The sequence below is a fragment of the Cutaneotrichosporon oleaginosum genome (assembly GCF_008065305.1).
Source record: "Cutaneotrichosporon oleaginosum strain ATCC 20508 chromosome Unknown ATCC20508_contig05, whole genome shotgun sequence".
In the NCBI taxonomy this organism is placed as follows: domain Eukaryota; kingdom Fungi; phylum Basidiomycota; class Tremellomycetes; order Trichosporonales; family Trichosporonaceae; genus Cutaneotrichosporon; species Cutaneotrichosporon oleaginosum.
Window position 1 is genome coordinate 953,823 of NW_027072174.1, and position 14,813 is coordinate 968,635.

At 59.0% G+C, this 14,813-nt stretch overlaps 5 protein-coding genes across 5 annotated transcripts; 2 read left to right on the forward strand and 3 right to left on the reverse strand.

Moving 5' to 3' along the window:
- Positions 1-826: 826 nt before the first annotated feature.
- Positions 827-2,675, reverse strand: COLE_05908 (uncharacterized protein; the record flags this gene model as incomplete). Its single annotated transcript, XM_018424731.1, has 2 exons — positions 827-2,377; positions 2,583-2,675. The coding sequence occupies 2 exons, from the start codon at positions 2,673-2,675 to the stop codon at positions 827-829; spliced, it is 1,644 nt and encodes a 547-aa protein (XP_018282367.1).
- A 1,890-nt stretch (positions 2,676-4,565) lies between these two features.
- Positions 4,566-5,189, reverse strand: COLE_05909 (uncharacterized protein; the record flags this gene model as incomplete). Its single annotated transcript, XM_018427485.2, has 1 exon — positions 4,566-5,189. One exon carries the CDS (start codon positions 5,187-5,189, stop codon positions 4,566-4,568), a length of 624 nt encoding a protein of 207 aa, XP_018282368.1.
- Positions 5,190-5,476: 287 nt separating this feature from the next.
- On the reverse strand, positions 5,477-7,784 carry COLE_05910 (uncharacterized protein; the record flags this gene model as incomplete). The annotated part of the gene is made up of 4 exons (XM_018421831.2): positions 5,477-5,874; positions 5,976-6,636; positions 6,684-7,705; positions 7,751-7,784. 4 exons carry the CDS (start codon positions 7,782-7,784, stop codon positions 5,477-5,479), a joined length of 2,115 nt encoding a protein of 704 aa, XP_018282369.1.
- A 582-nt stretch (positions 7,785-8,366) lies between these two features.
- On the forward strand, positions 8,367-9,198 carry COLE_05911 (uncharacterized protein; the record flags this gene model as incomplete). Its single annotated transcript, XM_018425889.2, has 4 exons — positions 8,367-8,465; positions 8,511-9,004; positions 9,044-9,134; positions 9,175-9,198. 4 exons carry the CDS (start codon positions 8,367-8,369, stop codon positions 9,196-9,198), a joined length of 708 nt encoding a protein of 235 aa, XP_018282370.2.
- A 194-nt stretch (positions 9,199-9,392) lies between these two features.
- On the forward strand, positions 9,393-9,704 carry COLE_05912 (uncharacterized protein; the record flags this gene model as incomplete). The annotated part of the gene is made up of 2 exons (XM_018425085.1): positions 9,393-9,468; positions 9,514-9,704. The coding sequence occupies 2 exons, from the start codon at positions 9,393-9,395 to the stop codon at positions 9,702-9,704; spliced, it is 267 nt and encodes an 88-aa protein (XP_018282371.1).
- Between the last annotated feature and the right edge of the window lie 5,109 nt (positions 9,705-14,813).

The window sequence follows — 14,813 nt, forward strand, 5'->3', positions numbered from 1 at the left end:
GGTGGAGAAGATGCCATGACGAGCGTGGTGGCACGAGTCTTTATATTAGCTCACACGCCAGAACGCCAAAGCACGCCGAGAGGAAAGTGGCCGTTGTCCGGTGTCAGAGGAGACGGAGGAACGATGGTGGCCCCCGTGGCACTGGGTGGCGCAGGGCTGATTCATGGCGATAATCCGGGTCCGAGGGCAAGCGCATGGCGCGCACGGAGAACAATGAGCATGGGTACAATCTACCAGCATCCACCAGGCCACCAGATAGGCGGATTCACTGGAGAAGCGCGGAGAGCGCATATCCCTCCGCCTCGATCCGCCTCCACTCTCACAGCCCCGGCCTTGGCATGAGGTCATACCCTGACGGAGACCCGCGTCTCCTCCGCCATTCCGACACCGCCCGGTCTCTCTTGCTGACACAGCGCCGGCTCTTGGATCTGACCGAGATCCCTATCACGGGTGCATGTACGACGACTGCTGCGCACAGGCGGTGCTCGGACTGGCCGTGGATGTTATTCAGCCCGTCGGACACGGCAATGAGGATGACGGAGGAGCAGGTCAACTCCGCGCTGTCATGCCCTACGCCACCCGATAGAACCCGAGAGACGCCGAAGAGGAGAGCAGTAGATCTGTGCGATCTGTGCATTCCCTTCTCATTATCTCGGTGTTTCGGTCACCATCTGTGATATGAGCATAACACGCAGTACGAGGGTGGGATCCCGCTTCATCTTCATACGACGCTCTCGTCTCATCCGACTCATTCGCGTGCCAAGTATACATCATGAATGACAAAGACCAGTACAAATACTCATGCTATAATGTCCCATCCTCCCTTTTAAACCTTGGGGCCGACGGCGACGACCTCCTTGGAGACGTCCGACTCGTACTTGGCGAAGGCCTTGTTGAACATGCCCGCGAGCTTCTCGACCTCGGCCTTGAAGGCGGTCTTGTCGGCCCAAGCCTGCTGGGGGTCGAGGATCTCCGAAGGGACACCGGCAAGAGCCTTGGGGATGGAAAGGTTGAAGACGGGGAAGTTGACGAACTCGGCCTTTGCGAGGGTGCCGTCGTGGATGGCGTCGACAATAGCACGAGTGTACTTGAGGGGGCAGCGGCGGCCAGTGCCGAACTTGCCGCCGGTCCAGCCAGTGTTGATGAGCCAGCAGTCGACGTTGTTCTTCGACATGCGCTCGGCAAGCATCGAGGCGTAGCGGCCGGGGTGGAGGATGATGAACGGCTGGCCGTAGCAAGTCGAGAAGGTGGGCGAAGGCTCAACAATGCCGTCCTCGGTACCGGGGGTCTTCGAGGTGTAACCAGTGATGAAGTGGTACTGGGCCTGCTCGGGGGTGAGGCGCGAGACAGGGGGGAGGACACCGAACGCGTCACAGCAGAGCATGATAATGTTCGAGGGCTGGCGGTTGGCAATGCAGGGGATCTTGGCGTTGGGGATGTACTCGATGGGGTAGGCGCAGCGAGTGTTCTCGGTGATCGAGACGTCGTCGTAGTCGGGAACGCGGTCGGCGGGGTTGTAGACGACGTTCTCGAGGATGGAGCCGAAGCGGATGGCGTTGAAGATCTCGGGCTCCTTCTCGGCCGAGAGGTTGATGCACTTGGCGTAGCAGCCGCCCTCAATGTTGAAGACACCAGTGTCGGACCAGACGTGCTCGTCGTCACCGATGAGAAGACGGTTGGGGTCGGCCGAGAGGGTGGTCTTGCCGGTGCCCGAGAGGCCGAAGAAGAGGGTAACGTCACCCGACTCGCCGTCGGCAGACTTGGCCTGGTTGGCCGACGAGTGGAGCGAAAGCTGGCCGAACTTGACGGGCTGGAGGTAGTGCATGACGGAGAAGATACCCTTCTTCATCTCGCCGGCGTACTCGGTGCCGAGGATGACCATCTCCATACGCTTGAAGTTGACCTCGACCGAGGTGGTCGAGGTCATGCCAGTGGTGAAGCGGTTGGCGGGGAACTGGCCGGCGTTGTAGATGATGAAGTCGGGCTCTCCAAAGTCGGCGAGCTCCTTGGCGGTAGGGCGGATGAGCATGTTGTGCATGAAGAGGGCGTGGTAAGCGCGCGAGGCGATAACGCGGACCTTGATGCGGTACTTGGGGTCCCAGCCGGCAAAGCCGTCAAAGACGTAGACGTTCTCGCGGGTGTTCAAGTAGTCGATGGCACGCTCGCGGTTGATCTCGAAGGTGTGCTCGTCCATCTTGATGTTGACGGGGCCCCACCAGATGTCATCCTTGGAGGTGTCCTCGAAGACGATACGCTTGTCCTTGGGGGAGCGGCCGGTCTTCTTGCCCGAGAAGTTGATCAGAGCACCGTTCGACGAGATAACGGCACCCTCGTTGTTGATGGCATCCTCGTAAAGCGAAGCGACGGGGGCGTTGCGCTGTAGAAGTGGTCAGTACTGCATGCAAATGGATGGATGGCGGGGAGGAGCAGGAGACAGGGTGGGGGAGAATGAGAACTGGTGGAGAGTTGTCGAATGAGAAGGCGGGGTATTCCAACCAATCCTCAATCGACCCTCCTCCAGCCTCCAGGCCTCCTCCAACCAACCCTTTGCGGGGGAACAGTGGGGCCCAAGACAAACTCACCTTAATGTGAATGCGGTCAAGGTCGAAACCGGCCTGGGAGAAGTACTTGAGCTCCTTGCCGAGGAAGTCGTTGTTGTGGGTAGTGGGCGCCATGGTGGGAGTGTAGATGCTTGGAATGCGGGCTACGCGGTGTAGGGATCTAAATGCAGATGTAAAGGGAGGAGGATGGAGGAGTGGTGGATGGAAGAATGCTGGGGAAATGGTCAGCCTACGAAACCGTGATATAAGAGTCATCGAGTCATCGGCAAGCCCGGAGGCCCGCGGCGGTGCGAGGGAGTATCGAGTGTGCAGTGGAGAAATGGGGAATGCAAGGGGGGGAGCTATCAAGTGCGGTGTGGTTGTGGTGGTAGTGGTGGTGGTGGGTACAGAAGGGGGGGGGGAATGACAGAGAGGCGCCAACCTCTCAAAGGCGAGGCGTTCCGTTTGCCCTTGGCGGTGAGGCTAGCAGGCATTCCCACCACCCACCCCCCCAGCGCCCCAGCTCGCATGGGCATGCGGACCAGATGCTTGCATCCGAACAAACCGATGGCGTGGGGGGGTGGTATGGGAGGAGAGAGGGGCGGGGCAGACGACGAGGGCGAGGTCCAAGAGCAGGTGACCAGGCTCCTTCTCCCACTCTCGGCTAGTTGGCAACCGTGCCGTGTCCCGTCCACCCGTGCCGTGCCGCGTCCCCGTTGCCTCCTCTGATCATCCTCTACCGACCACTGCCACAAGCCGCACACAAGCACACAAGCACTGCCCCATAGTGCACAGTACGCGGCCCACACAAGAGAGTGGTGGGTGGTCACACAACTCCCATGTCGCGCGAGCACTGGTCGATGACGACCTCCACACGCGACCACTTGTCGCTCCCAACTCGAGACAACCAAGGAGCAACTCACCAGAGTACTCGAGCAGTGGTCAAGCAGTCGAGATGTTTGTTCTTGGGATGCGGTCAATGCAAAGTTGATTTTGTGGAAAGTGGGACTGAGTCTTATATGTAAGGCTGGCACGGCGCAAGGATGGTCGCGCAGTTGGTGCCGGGTAATGTCGGGGATGAGTTGTGTGCAAGGCCGCAGTGGGTGCGGTGGAGAGGGTTGGAGGGAGGCAAGGGGGGGGAGCCCCGCCCGTTGCAAATGATCTCACTGTGCTCGAATCCGTTCGGCTTTGGTCGGAAGCCTATTACTTCTCATCCCATCTACAACACTTCCTATTGGACCGCCAAACACCGCATTGCCGCTTTCTATGACCTCCGTCTGCTTCCGTTAATCTCCCTCTCTACAGTAGGCCTCTCTCAAATCATTAGAATGCGCTGGGTGTGGCTACGTGGCTCTATCAAACCTCTCATCCTCGCGCGTAGCAGCAGCAGAGCTCAGGGCGAGTCGCGTGGGTGGCGCACGGGTCGCAGGGCGAGGCCCTTGATGCTTCTCGCGCCGAGGATGGCGCACATGACGGTGATCCGGCGACTGTCTCTCCTGTCACAAGCGCCCCAGCCGAGCCACACTCCGCCCGGCGCGCCGTCCCCGGCTTTGGACGGACATGGCGGACGATCTTTCAGGTTCCGCACACCGACAATCATCCCTTTGTCACCACCCCTCACCCCCCCGACGCTGCCTGTCCGCCTTCCGCCCCCCTTCATGCCATGCTCCGTCACGGAGGTCCTGTCGTGCTCGGCGCTCAACAACGCTAATGCATACCAATATGAAACTTGCTCGCACGACCACCCACCCCAGCTGCTACTCTAGCCCACGTAGCGGGGGACGTGCTGCACGTGCACTGACTGCCATTGATCGAGAGATCGAGAGACTAGTTCGGGAAGCACAATGCCGCACGAACCGCCACGCGCCTTGCCGTATCAGATCAGATCCATGGATCCACATGACGGCTCGGTGCACAGAGAGCGGTATAGCGGTATAGCGGCACGTCACGGAGCTGGTGTATTCGATAACCTGGCTGCATTCGAAAACAGGCGCTTGCTCGGCAGCTCGGGGGTTCCTATCGCAATCAGTTACGCCGCGCGCCTCTGCGCGCGAGCTGCCAATGCTGCCCAGCTGCCCAGCTCCTCCGCTGCTCCCCGAAAACTTCCTCAATCCTCGATGTATGCATAGCGACCGAGGACACAAATCCCGCATATACCACTACACGTACCAGCCTCTCCCCTCCCTGCGTGCCCATTATCGATGACGTCCGAGTACCACGCGCCACCCACCTCATTCGATTTCGCACCCCTCCCATTCGAAAATCGCCCGGAGCCCGGACATGATCTCTCCCAGTTCCCCCGCACCATGCCGGGCACCTCCGCCTCCGGCGTGTGCGACCTCCTCCAGCTCCCAGCTCCCACTCCACTCCGACACACATCAGACCCTGCATTACCTTACGTACGTACACAAGTGGAGGCGCTCCGGAGACACGGCGCTCCTCGCAACCCCCTCTCGACATGGTCCGGCGCGACAAGCACCGCGGCACCCTCCGCGGGATAAGTAAGCTACATGGAAGATAGGCACCGTTCGGCCTCATTGCTTTATCCGATAGACGATCACCGATCAGCAACAGCACAAGTGGAGGTGCCGCTGACGCCCGGATCCTCCCGATATCTCCCTCCCGGCCACCCAGCGCAGTCTCCACCATCTTCTGCCATCTTCCGGAACATCCCGAACCGCCTCGCGGCCTGCCGTGTCGCCGCGCGCCTGTTTTAGACTGTCGCAACAGCCGAGGTGCGCCGGTCAACGCCTGTCGACCATTTCCGGCTCGACGCACTTGAATATATCGCGATCTGCGCCGTGCTCGCGTGCTCACGCCACCCAGTGGCGTTGTAGGGCTTGCTCGACGCGCACGGCGTTGCGAGGTCACTCACCCTCTACTAACTGCAACATATGGGATCATTACTCATACATACAGATTCGGAACAGACTCCATTATGCTTCCAATTGGTGCTGGAGGGGTTCTTGCTGGTGAGACTCCTGTTGCTGCTGCTGCTCCGCCGCCTCCTGTTGCTGGACCGCGTACATGTTCTCCACTGCTTGGCCAACCTCTTGCAATGTGGTCAGACCTTGCTGCAATGCTGGATCTGGGGTCGCGGACCCAGCGACCCCAACAGCATGGACAGCGGTAGAATCCTCGAGCACGCGATGGTCGACATCCATTCCGATGTCAGCCCCAACTTCATCGTACTGCGTCTTGCGCTGCTGCTCTCTACGCCGCTTGACGCCCTCCCAGTTCCGGGGCCCGGCCTTGCGCTTCTTGATGGTCCGTCCGTCGCCCCACAGCTCAGGCGGGCGAGGGATATGGAACTTGGAGTGATACAGTCCACATGCTGATTGGTGTCAATGTGATGATCGCGCACCGACCCCCCCCCCCCCCCCCCCCCCCCCCCCCCCCCCCCCCCCCCCCCCCCCCCCCCGGGGCTGTACTCACCATTGCACACCCTGAGCTCCTCACCGTCGTACGTCAGCTTGCGCCACACGCTCGTCTGCGTGCGCGAGCATATGTCGCAGCTACCTGGCGGTCCGCGCTTGAATCTCGACATGACATTCGGCGTCTCTGGATGACCGTTGCTCGTCTCGTTCGGCATGTGCGACGTAGGCGCGCTTAGCGACGACTCGAGCGTTGCGTGGTGCGCATGAGTGGATGGTGACTGCGGCAGAAGTGCTGCAAAGGACGAGCTGTCAAGCGGGATTGGTGTGTCACGCGAGACGTCGCCTGCTGCAAAGTGCGACAGGAGGTAGTCCTGCGTGGCCTGCGAAGTCTCGGCAACCACATTTGCTTCCACACTTCCCGGCAACGCTTGACTTGGGCCTGCCTCAGCGCTATGCGGCTGCGACTGATGCTGCTCGGGCTCAAAGCGTAATTCCTGGGCAAGACGGCTCCTGCGAGGCGCCGCGGCACGTGCTGGCCGTGTACCGGGTGTGTCCGGGAGCTCCGTGCCCGAGTCTGACGACGTGGGCGAGTGTTGATACGAGAATGAATACTTGGACGAGCTGGCGGTGGAGGTATGCTTTGGAGGCCGACCACGTCGGCGGCGCGCAGTCGCGGGAGATGAGAAGGGAGTTACAAGCAGGTTACCTGGCATCAGACCCTGCAAGATGTCAGCATCGATCGCCCAGCAGCTCTGAAGTCACGTACCCCTGGTGCGCTCATCAAAGACGTGATGTGGCCCCTGAGAGCTCGGAGCACTGCGGTGACTCCTTCGCGGTCCCGTTGTCCATCGACGTTGAGAGCTCGCAGCTCCTCCTCGAGCGGAAGCAGCTTGGATTCTTCCTCTTCCATCGCCGCCCGCATTCGTGTGGTCACCTCGCGCAGCACTCTAGCCTGGGTCTCAAGCTCCGCTGTTTCAACTTCGGCCTTCGCGCTGTATTCGGCGAGCGCGACCTCGTCGGCTTCGTACAGGTCGGTGAATGTAGGATGATACGCGTCCTCATGGATGTCGCCGAGGACCGGCTGCCCTTGCCGACGCGCGAGTTCGCGGTCAGCACGTGCGATAGCGCTCTTGACGCTTGAAATCTCCTCCTGAAGCGACTTCTCGAGCTCAGCCGTGAGTGCAGCCGACAAGAGGGGCCCAGGTCTAACCTTTGCAGAGGGGAGGGGGCCTGTGCTAGGAGCCGGGGTGTGTTGCGGCTGCTCGTCTCCGGCCTGGTTAGACGCGACGGCCGCAAGCTGGCCTAAGCGCCCGTCAACCTCGGCCTCTGAATCACTGAGCAGCTGGGCCCACGGAATGTCGCCTCCCTGCGCGAGCAGCTCCAGAAAGCGCTGGTTCTGAACTTGCGACGCGACGGCTGCTGCCGCTGCGGCGTCCAGAGACTGACTGGACTCGGCCGGTACAGCGTTTGCTTGCTGCTCAATACTAGCCAGTACCTCCGGCGCGGCGTCTCTCCCTTCGATTCGCGCGATCTCGTCCTTGAGACGTAGGTTCTCGTCGCTGAGAGTCTGGACAGCCATCTCCAGGGCCACAATCTTCTCCTGTTGGCGGCCGCGCGAACGTTCCGCCGCTCGTCGGTTTGCCTCGCGTCGCACTGGGTCGGCAGTCTTCTTGGATCGGGATGGGTGCTCGGGGGTAACAGGCGGAATCACCTGCTCGACGGGGGCTGGTGGCGGATGTGCCTCAGGTGCTTCGGGCGTTTCGAAGGCGGCATTATGCAAAGAGGAATCTTAGGTCAGAACGGTGAGGCGAAGCAAAGGAAGGCCTGTCTCACCAATCTGCAAAGCCGAGTCTAGAGTGGGCTCCATCGCGATGAGTAGCGCTCAGCCAGATGGTTAGCTCTTTGACGTCAGCAACGCCCGGAGAAAAGCATACACGAGACGTAGAATTCGCTGGCAAGAAGGCGAGCTGAGCGTTGGTGGCCTGCTAGTACGACGTTGTGGGAGGTCCGGCAGTGTGGAAGATAAGAATGCCGGTGCGCGTCGTCGTGGATGTCGCGCCTCGTCTCCGGACTGGATGATCTTGTCGAGACAAACAAACGTGAAAGACGTGTCAAAAGCGATCGGAGTGATGGTGCTCCAACGACGGATGCAAACGGAGTTTTAGCTCAATCTCCGTCCCTACACCTCCTCCCAGTGACGCCCACAAGCTCAAGCACCTCTCCATTGTTTTGACATCACCCATTGTTCATCATTGTATCTCTCTTCATACATACAACACGTCGAGTTCCACCGCCCCATCTCGACTCAACCGAAAGTTACGAAAGCTACTCTCGTTCAATCTTTTCGTCCACAAACATCTTCAAAATGGCAGAAGCCAAGCTGTGTGTCACCGCCCCTGAGTTGTGCTGACCGTGCAGCCAGAAGCTAAAGGTTACCGACCTCAAGGAGATGCTCTCCAAGGCAGGCCTCACGCAATCTGGCAAGAAGGAGGATCTCATCAAGCGCCTTCTTGATGCTGGAATCACTGGCAACGATCCCGAAGAGCTAGTGAGTTCGATGTCTTGAACCTTTGCAGAGCCGTGCTGACATTAGGTGGACCCCGACGTCCCTGCGTTGGCCCCCGCTGTCCAGGCTCCGGCTGCCTCGGCTTCCGTTGCCCCGGCCAGTACCCTCGCGGCTGAGCCTGCAGGTTCTGCTCCTGCGGCTGCCGTTGTCCCCGCAGCTCCGCCATCCGGAGTATCTTCTGCCCCTGACGCTCCTCCTGCGATTGAAGACGAGCCCAAGGAGGACGAGCTCACCGAGGAAGAGAAAAAGCAGAAGGCGCGCGCTGAACGCTTCGGCATCCCCTGGGTGAGGCAGAAGAAGACAGCAGCAATCCCCGCTGCCACGACGCCGCCGGGGGAGAAGCCCGCGGCCCAGCCCAAGGCCGAGCAGGAGAAGCCAGCCAAACCTGCAGCCATCGATGCGACGCCGCTCGGCATCTCGCCCGAGGTTCTGGCGCGCCGCGCAGCCAAGTTTGGATTGCCGGAGAAGAAGTCGTCACCGGTGAAGTCCCCGGCCAAGGAGGAGACGAAGGAGCTGAGCACGTAAGTACAAGTCAATGGGGCCACGTTGACATGTCGCAGAGAGGAGGCCGCCCGTCTTGCGGAGGAGGAGGAGAAGAAGCGGAAACGTGCCGAGAAGTTTGGAGTCGCCACGAATGGGAGCAACGAGCCCGTAAGTATTGGGCTGCCTAGCGGAACTGAGCTGACAATAGAACGTAAAGAAGGTCAAGGTCTAGGTGAGTCAGGTAAGGATGTGTGGGTTGCGAACGTTTGCCTGCCGATTCTGCCAATGATCTGTATGCTCGTGTTGTAGCGACGCTAGATGCAGTGTGCTTGTGAAACGTAGAGGGTGCGAGCATTGTACACCCGCATTCAGACTCTGAGAGTTGCACGAGAGTTCTTAAAGGGATGGCTCGATTAAGCCCCCGTCATGACGTCCGACGTGTCGACCACTAACGCGTCTCAGCTTCACTCACCTACATTGGACCAGCGCAACTTGATTGTTCGTGAGACCTCCCTCATTCACTGTCCACTGGGAAGCTGACACTCAGCTCCCCAAAACCCGCGCTCTCGGACCAGCCCGCACCTCACGCTCCCTTACCGTTGTCCGTCCTCCCGCATAATGATCTCCGACGGCACCCTCACAGATCTTTCGAATGGCCTCGGCGTCGCCGCGATGGTCCTCATTATCGCATACCACTTTGTCGCAGTTAACGGGAAGCGCATCAAGGAGAGGCAATGAGCGTGAACCGGTCGAGCACCAGCCGGCAGCGTTGGGATGTGGGCCGAGAGGCGGGTTCCGCTGGTGGAAGGAGCCGCCGCACGAATCTCGAGCCTAGCAAGCTGCAGCGTCTTCTTCAACTCTCTCCCCCTGTTTCACCTCCCTTTCCTGCCTCGCCCGACCTACCCCTGTCCTTAACGGGATTCGTGCGAACCGCCAGTCACATCGCATTCAAAGCCACACCATTTAGACCCATCTGGTCATGCGACCAAGTGTAGAGTATGCATCGGGCGCAGCCCTGTACAGTATCGACAAGGCGTATTAAAGGCGCTGAACAGTGACCTTACACGTACAGCAGATATGGCAAGAAGAGTGTCTCAACAATCGACTCAGCTGCCAGCTGCGTGCAAGCCTTTTGCGCGGCGCTGCAGGGCGCGCAATCGAGGACGGCCTGAGTGTGCCCAGAGCCCAGCGACTGGGACAACGGCACGGAAGTTTGGAGAGATGGCATTGACTCGTTCATATGAGGTCGAGCTCGCCGCCTGGCGCGCTATCACTCGTCTCGCAGTGTTCTTCCCGACGATGAGAGTCGAGATATTGTCCTTCTGCACTCGATTCGAGGCTTTGGAATGTTCTTGAGCCTCGGAGAGCCCAGCCGGTCAAGAAGACCTAGTCACGATGAGATATATCGTAAGCCGTGGCAATCAGGCCGCACAGCCCCAGCGGTGCTAACATCGCACTTTGCTGTGTTGTTGACTCCAGCGCGTTGTGCTAAATATCCCACTTATGCTCCATCTGATAGTAAGCCGCTTCACTGCCCGGTGGAGGAGGAGCCTGGAGTTATGGAGAAGCAGCGATCATGATCATGGAAGCGTCACGCACGCTTTGCGGTACCTTCACGACCTGCGCATTTCAGTCATTCACATTGGAACGAATGTAGTCTGGCTCTAGCGCCTCTAACACCTACTGGTCACCTTCTCCTTCACGCACGTGTTGCTGCACGCATTCCCATTCTCGTCGTACGACGGGAGTTGTAGATGTGCGCGTGCAGGAAGCGAGTGGTGCCCTACCAGTGCCCCTCTCATGCCCCTCACCCCCCTCATCTGGTCGCCCCTACTGATGCCCAGTAGTCACGCCAGCTCTATGCCACTGGTATGCTAGCACTCGCAGTCGTCTGTCGCTCCGCCGGAGCCATCACCGCGGCTGGCGCTTTTGGCGCAATAGAGTTTGCTCCCGGGCTCGCTGCCGTCAGCCTTCTTCTTCCAAGCGAGAGGGATAGAGCGTTACGCAGCACTTACGCCGCCTTAGTTGACCCGCGGGATCCCTTCTTATGCCGACACACTGTGGCGGTGAGGCACAGAGGACATATTTTGCTGACAGTAGGAACCCGTAGGGGGCAATGTGGTGATCCAGGTTTCTGAGATACAGAGGGCTATCGACCACTCCTCGTCTCTTCGCGCGAGAGTTGTCCTCCTGTGCCCGATGGTGCTGGAGGACAATTGGTGCACTTCCAAGACGATATTTTGACTAACATGGCGCTGGCAGAAGGCGAAAACAGAGGTAGCCGGCGAATTGGACGTATTCGACAATTTCGCGTCACGCTGAATGAACGTCTCCATTCCCCTCCGGTCCCGCTCCGTCCAAAAGAGACTGCGGCGCTGCACATTTCGCGACCGGGATGGAAGATAAGTCGGCGGGCGTTGCCAGTTTCCCTGGGTAGAGGGCCTCTGACCTTTACTCCTCAGAGTAGCTTGCCGTTCCTGCGTTGCGTACTGCGTTTGGTCGGCAGATTGTGCTTACTGCCCGTTCCATTTGCTTGTCGGTGGTGGGCGTGGGGAAAGATGAATGACTTTCTTATAGTACATTTTGAGATGGAGGGGGGGGGACAAGCGGACTGTGCCCAGGGTGTGAACTGGCTGCACCTATAAGGTATCCGCCGCTTGATAAATCATCCGGGCGAAAAGGTGCGACGTAAACAGCTCGTAGCGGGTACGGTGCAAGCCCGCGGGATCTGATGCGCCTCGTTACAGTTAAGTTGCATGATCCTTCTGAGACACCGCTCCATCCGTTCTGAGTCGGTTGACTTTGAAGAATAGGAGTGCGAGATGCGCCCCCAGCCGTGCGTTGGCAATGCAATCCGCAACATAGGCCAAGAGGTGAACGCGACACTTCGATGCATATTGCTGCGCGCGCATCGTGGTCGCCACTCAATGTTCCAGATGTGTTGGAGTTTTTGCAGAGGCCGAAGAGTAGTAGGCGACGCATTCTGCGGTTCATTAAATCCCGTAATTCAGTTGATTAGATCATTATTGCAGACCGCGCCGTAGCAATCTGAAGCAGAAGGTCGCCCGCTTTATAGTAATGCTCCCTACTGCGAGTGATCAGACAACGGACAAATTGACTCACGCTGTATAGGAAACGTCGCCTTTTGATAAGCATTAGAATCGCAGAGACCGACAATTCCAAGCCTCGTCAGTTCGCGAACTCTGAGCAGTCCAAACCGACAGGTAGCAGCCGCTGCATTCACCTGCATTTGTTGGCGGTTCTTGATGTCAGCGATGGCATTTACAGACATAAGGTCGGCCTTGACAGTGGCAAGGAGTCACCCTCAACCCGTTTGCGAGACCACCCACGTTTCGACGACACCGGCTCCGCCAATGATGGCTACTCCGCAGAAAATGCGAGTCCTCAGTTACGCCCTAGAACTCCCACAAGAGATGCATTTTGTCGAAATGCCTCCTGTCGCCGGGATTCTCGTGCAACCGATTTAAAGAAAAGGAGAAAACTCCATCTGGTCACCCTCGCAGCCCAGCCTGCCCACAGCTTCTCCTAGACTCACCAATGATGATGGGAAGGACACCATATAGACGCTCAAGTCCTCCCTCGCCTACACACGCGCTAGTCGGTCCGAGCGGCCACGCTGTTGGCAACACCCCTCTACCCCATTCTTCGCCACATGGGACGAAGACTCGCTGGTGCTCGACGTCGTCATCCCTGGCATTGAACAGCACCAAGGCTGTTCTTGTGCGTCGTACTTGCCCCTATCCACGCGCAAGCGGACCGACGTACCTGTTCTTATTTCGGTGTCTAAGCTCCAGTACCTGTCCCGAGCATGTGATTAACCCGAGCTCCTCTGCTCGGTTCCTGGCACTCGCGTGACGGCACATGATTTCGCAACTGCGAAGACCTCCCACGTGACGCACTGGCGTGAGCGAAAGCAGACAATAAAGCAGAAGCAATGTGACTCGGAGGGGGAAACGCAGGTGGGCGATATGCGGCGTACCAAGATGCCCATCGCCATGCCCGCAATTTGCACGAAGACGACGGCGAAGTGAAGGCATGACAGAGAACGCTGCGCTATGTGCTCAGATTGGGCGCTTGGCCGAGATCTGCCAAGCGCCACATTCGCACGGGTCAAAAGGCGAAGTAGATGACAAGTAGGCGAGGCGACAGGCAGGAAGATGGGGCTGCAGTCGCCGGTTGAGGTTGAGAGATTGCCAACGCACATCGAAAATCCGGTATCGAAGAAACGACGCGGGCATTTCTGCCACGCACCGAGGTGCCAAATGTATGACGAGGATTGCAATAGAGCCTGCGAGGTGGGGGATTCTCCTCTACAACAGCAGCTCGAGCTGAGTGAGCCACCGGGACACAGTTCTCCCCCAGTTGACCCGCTCTCACCGTCGACGGCTCCTCCTGGTAGGGCAATTTTCGACTTCAATCAAAACCCTCTGGAGCGATACAGCCATCGTCTGAGAGGGTGTCGTCGCCATCGTAACGAGCTTGACCCATCTTATTATACCGGACTCACCTCTACGGTGCTCCCAGTACTCGCTCTGGTAGCAGGGTGACCCTCTCCCGCCACATTCCAACCGTCTCTCCTCGCCGCACACTACCGCACACTAACGCACCCAACGCTACCGCGGCGCGGCGCAAGCGCTCGGCGCTGACCCATCTCCCTGGCCTTTAGGCCGCCCTAGCTCTCCCACTCAATGTGCCTAGCTGCTTAACCAGGAACGGCCGCCGCACTGCCCTTGCCTTGCAGGTACTCACCTGATTGGCTACCGCTGGGTTGCAGTGAGGCTGGCGGAGACACTCACCCATGGTGGTCTTAGCTACTCGTCGGAGTATGTCTGCGCTGGAAAATATCAATTGGATGAGATGCAAAAACGTTCGAGGAGTTGTGTGAGTGGCCGGCGTTGGGGTGGCCGACCATCACTCCAATTCAGGAGGCAGTTACGCGACGCCCGGTGGCCGTGTGCAGTATACGCGCTTAGCCTTCCACCCAGCCACTCGATCGAACATCGGGCCTCGGCTCTCGCCCGTTCGCGCGCGGCTGAGTGTGTTTTGGAGAAAGTCGAATCTTCTTTCAGGAATGGAGGGGGGAATACCTGAATGCGAAATGGGAGGCTGCGTCCAAGCGCCGTCAAGGGAGTGGCTGTGCGCCGAGCCCCTTCAACGGCAAGGCGATAAGCACGCCCCGGGGGGCACAAACGGCGGTGGCGGGACGGATGTCCTGTCCACTGTTGATGGTGTGATACGAGCAGCTTTGACACGCGCGAGAAAGAGGATGGCCATGAGAGGTGCGCAACAGGTGTTCCAACACCTGGCACGGGTCCGACGGGAGATAGGGTGGGCCGAGGACCTAAAGTGTCGGGCGGGGCGACCCCGCTCCTTGCACTCGCAAGGAAATCGAATGCGGCCGTCGGGTGAAGGGAGACAGCGCATACCTACGTGCCACGCATTCTATCCATGGTCGGTGAAGAGTATAAGCTGGGCGATGTTGGGCAAAGAGGTGCGACGGAGCTGAATACAGCGCCACACCATCAGCATGTCGTTTGGAACCTGGCCCAAGAGAGTGGATACCAGGGACTGCAGGGGAAAGGCACCGAATCCCCCGGATGTTTGAGATTCTCACTCGTAGGCACCTGGACCAGCTTCCTTGCCGGAATTGCCGAACAAGCCCCGATTCAGGGTTTCAGAGCCAACAGCGATCTCCGGGGAAGTAGGACAGGACGTAAGGCTGTAGACGGCACACCCTTCGACCATGGGTGCTGCGAACTTCGGACGCTGAAGCGGTTGCTACAAAAAGAAAAATTATCAAGCCCAGGTGGCTCGTCTGTAGGGGGT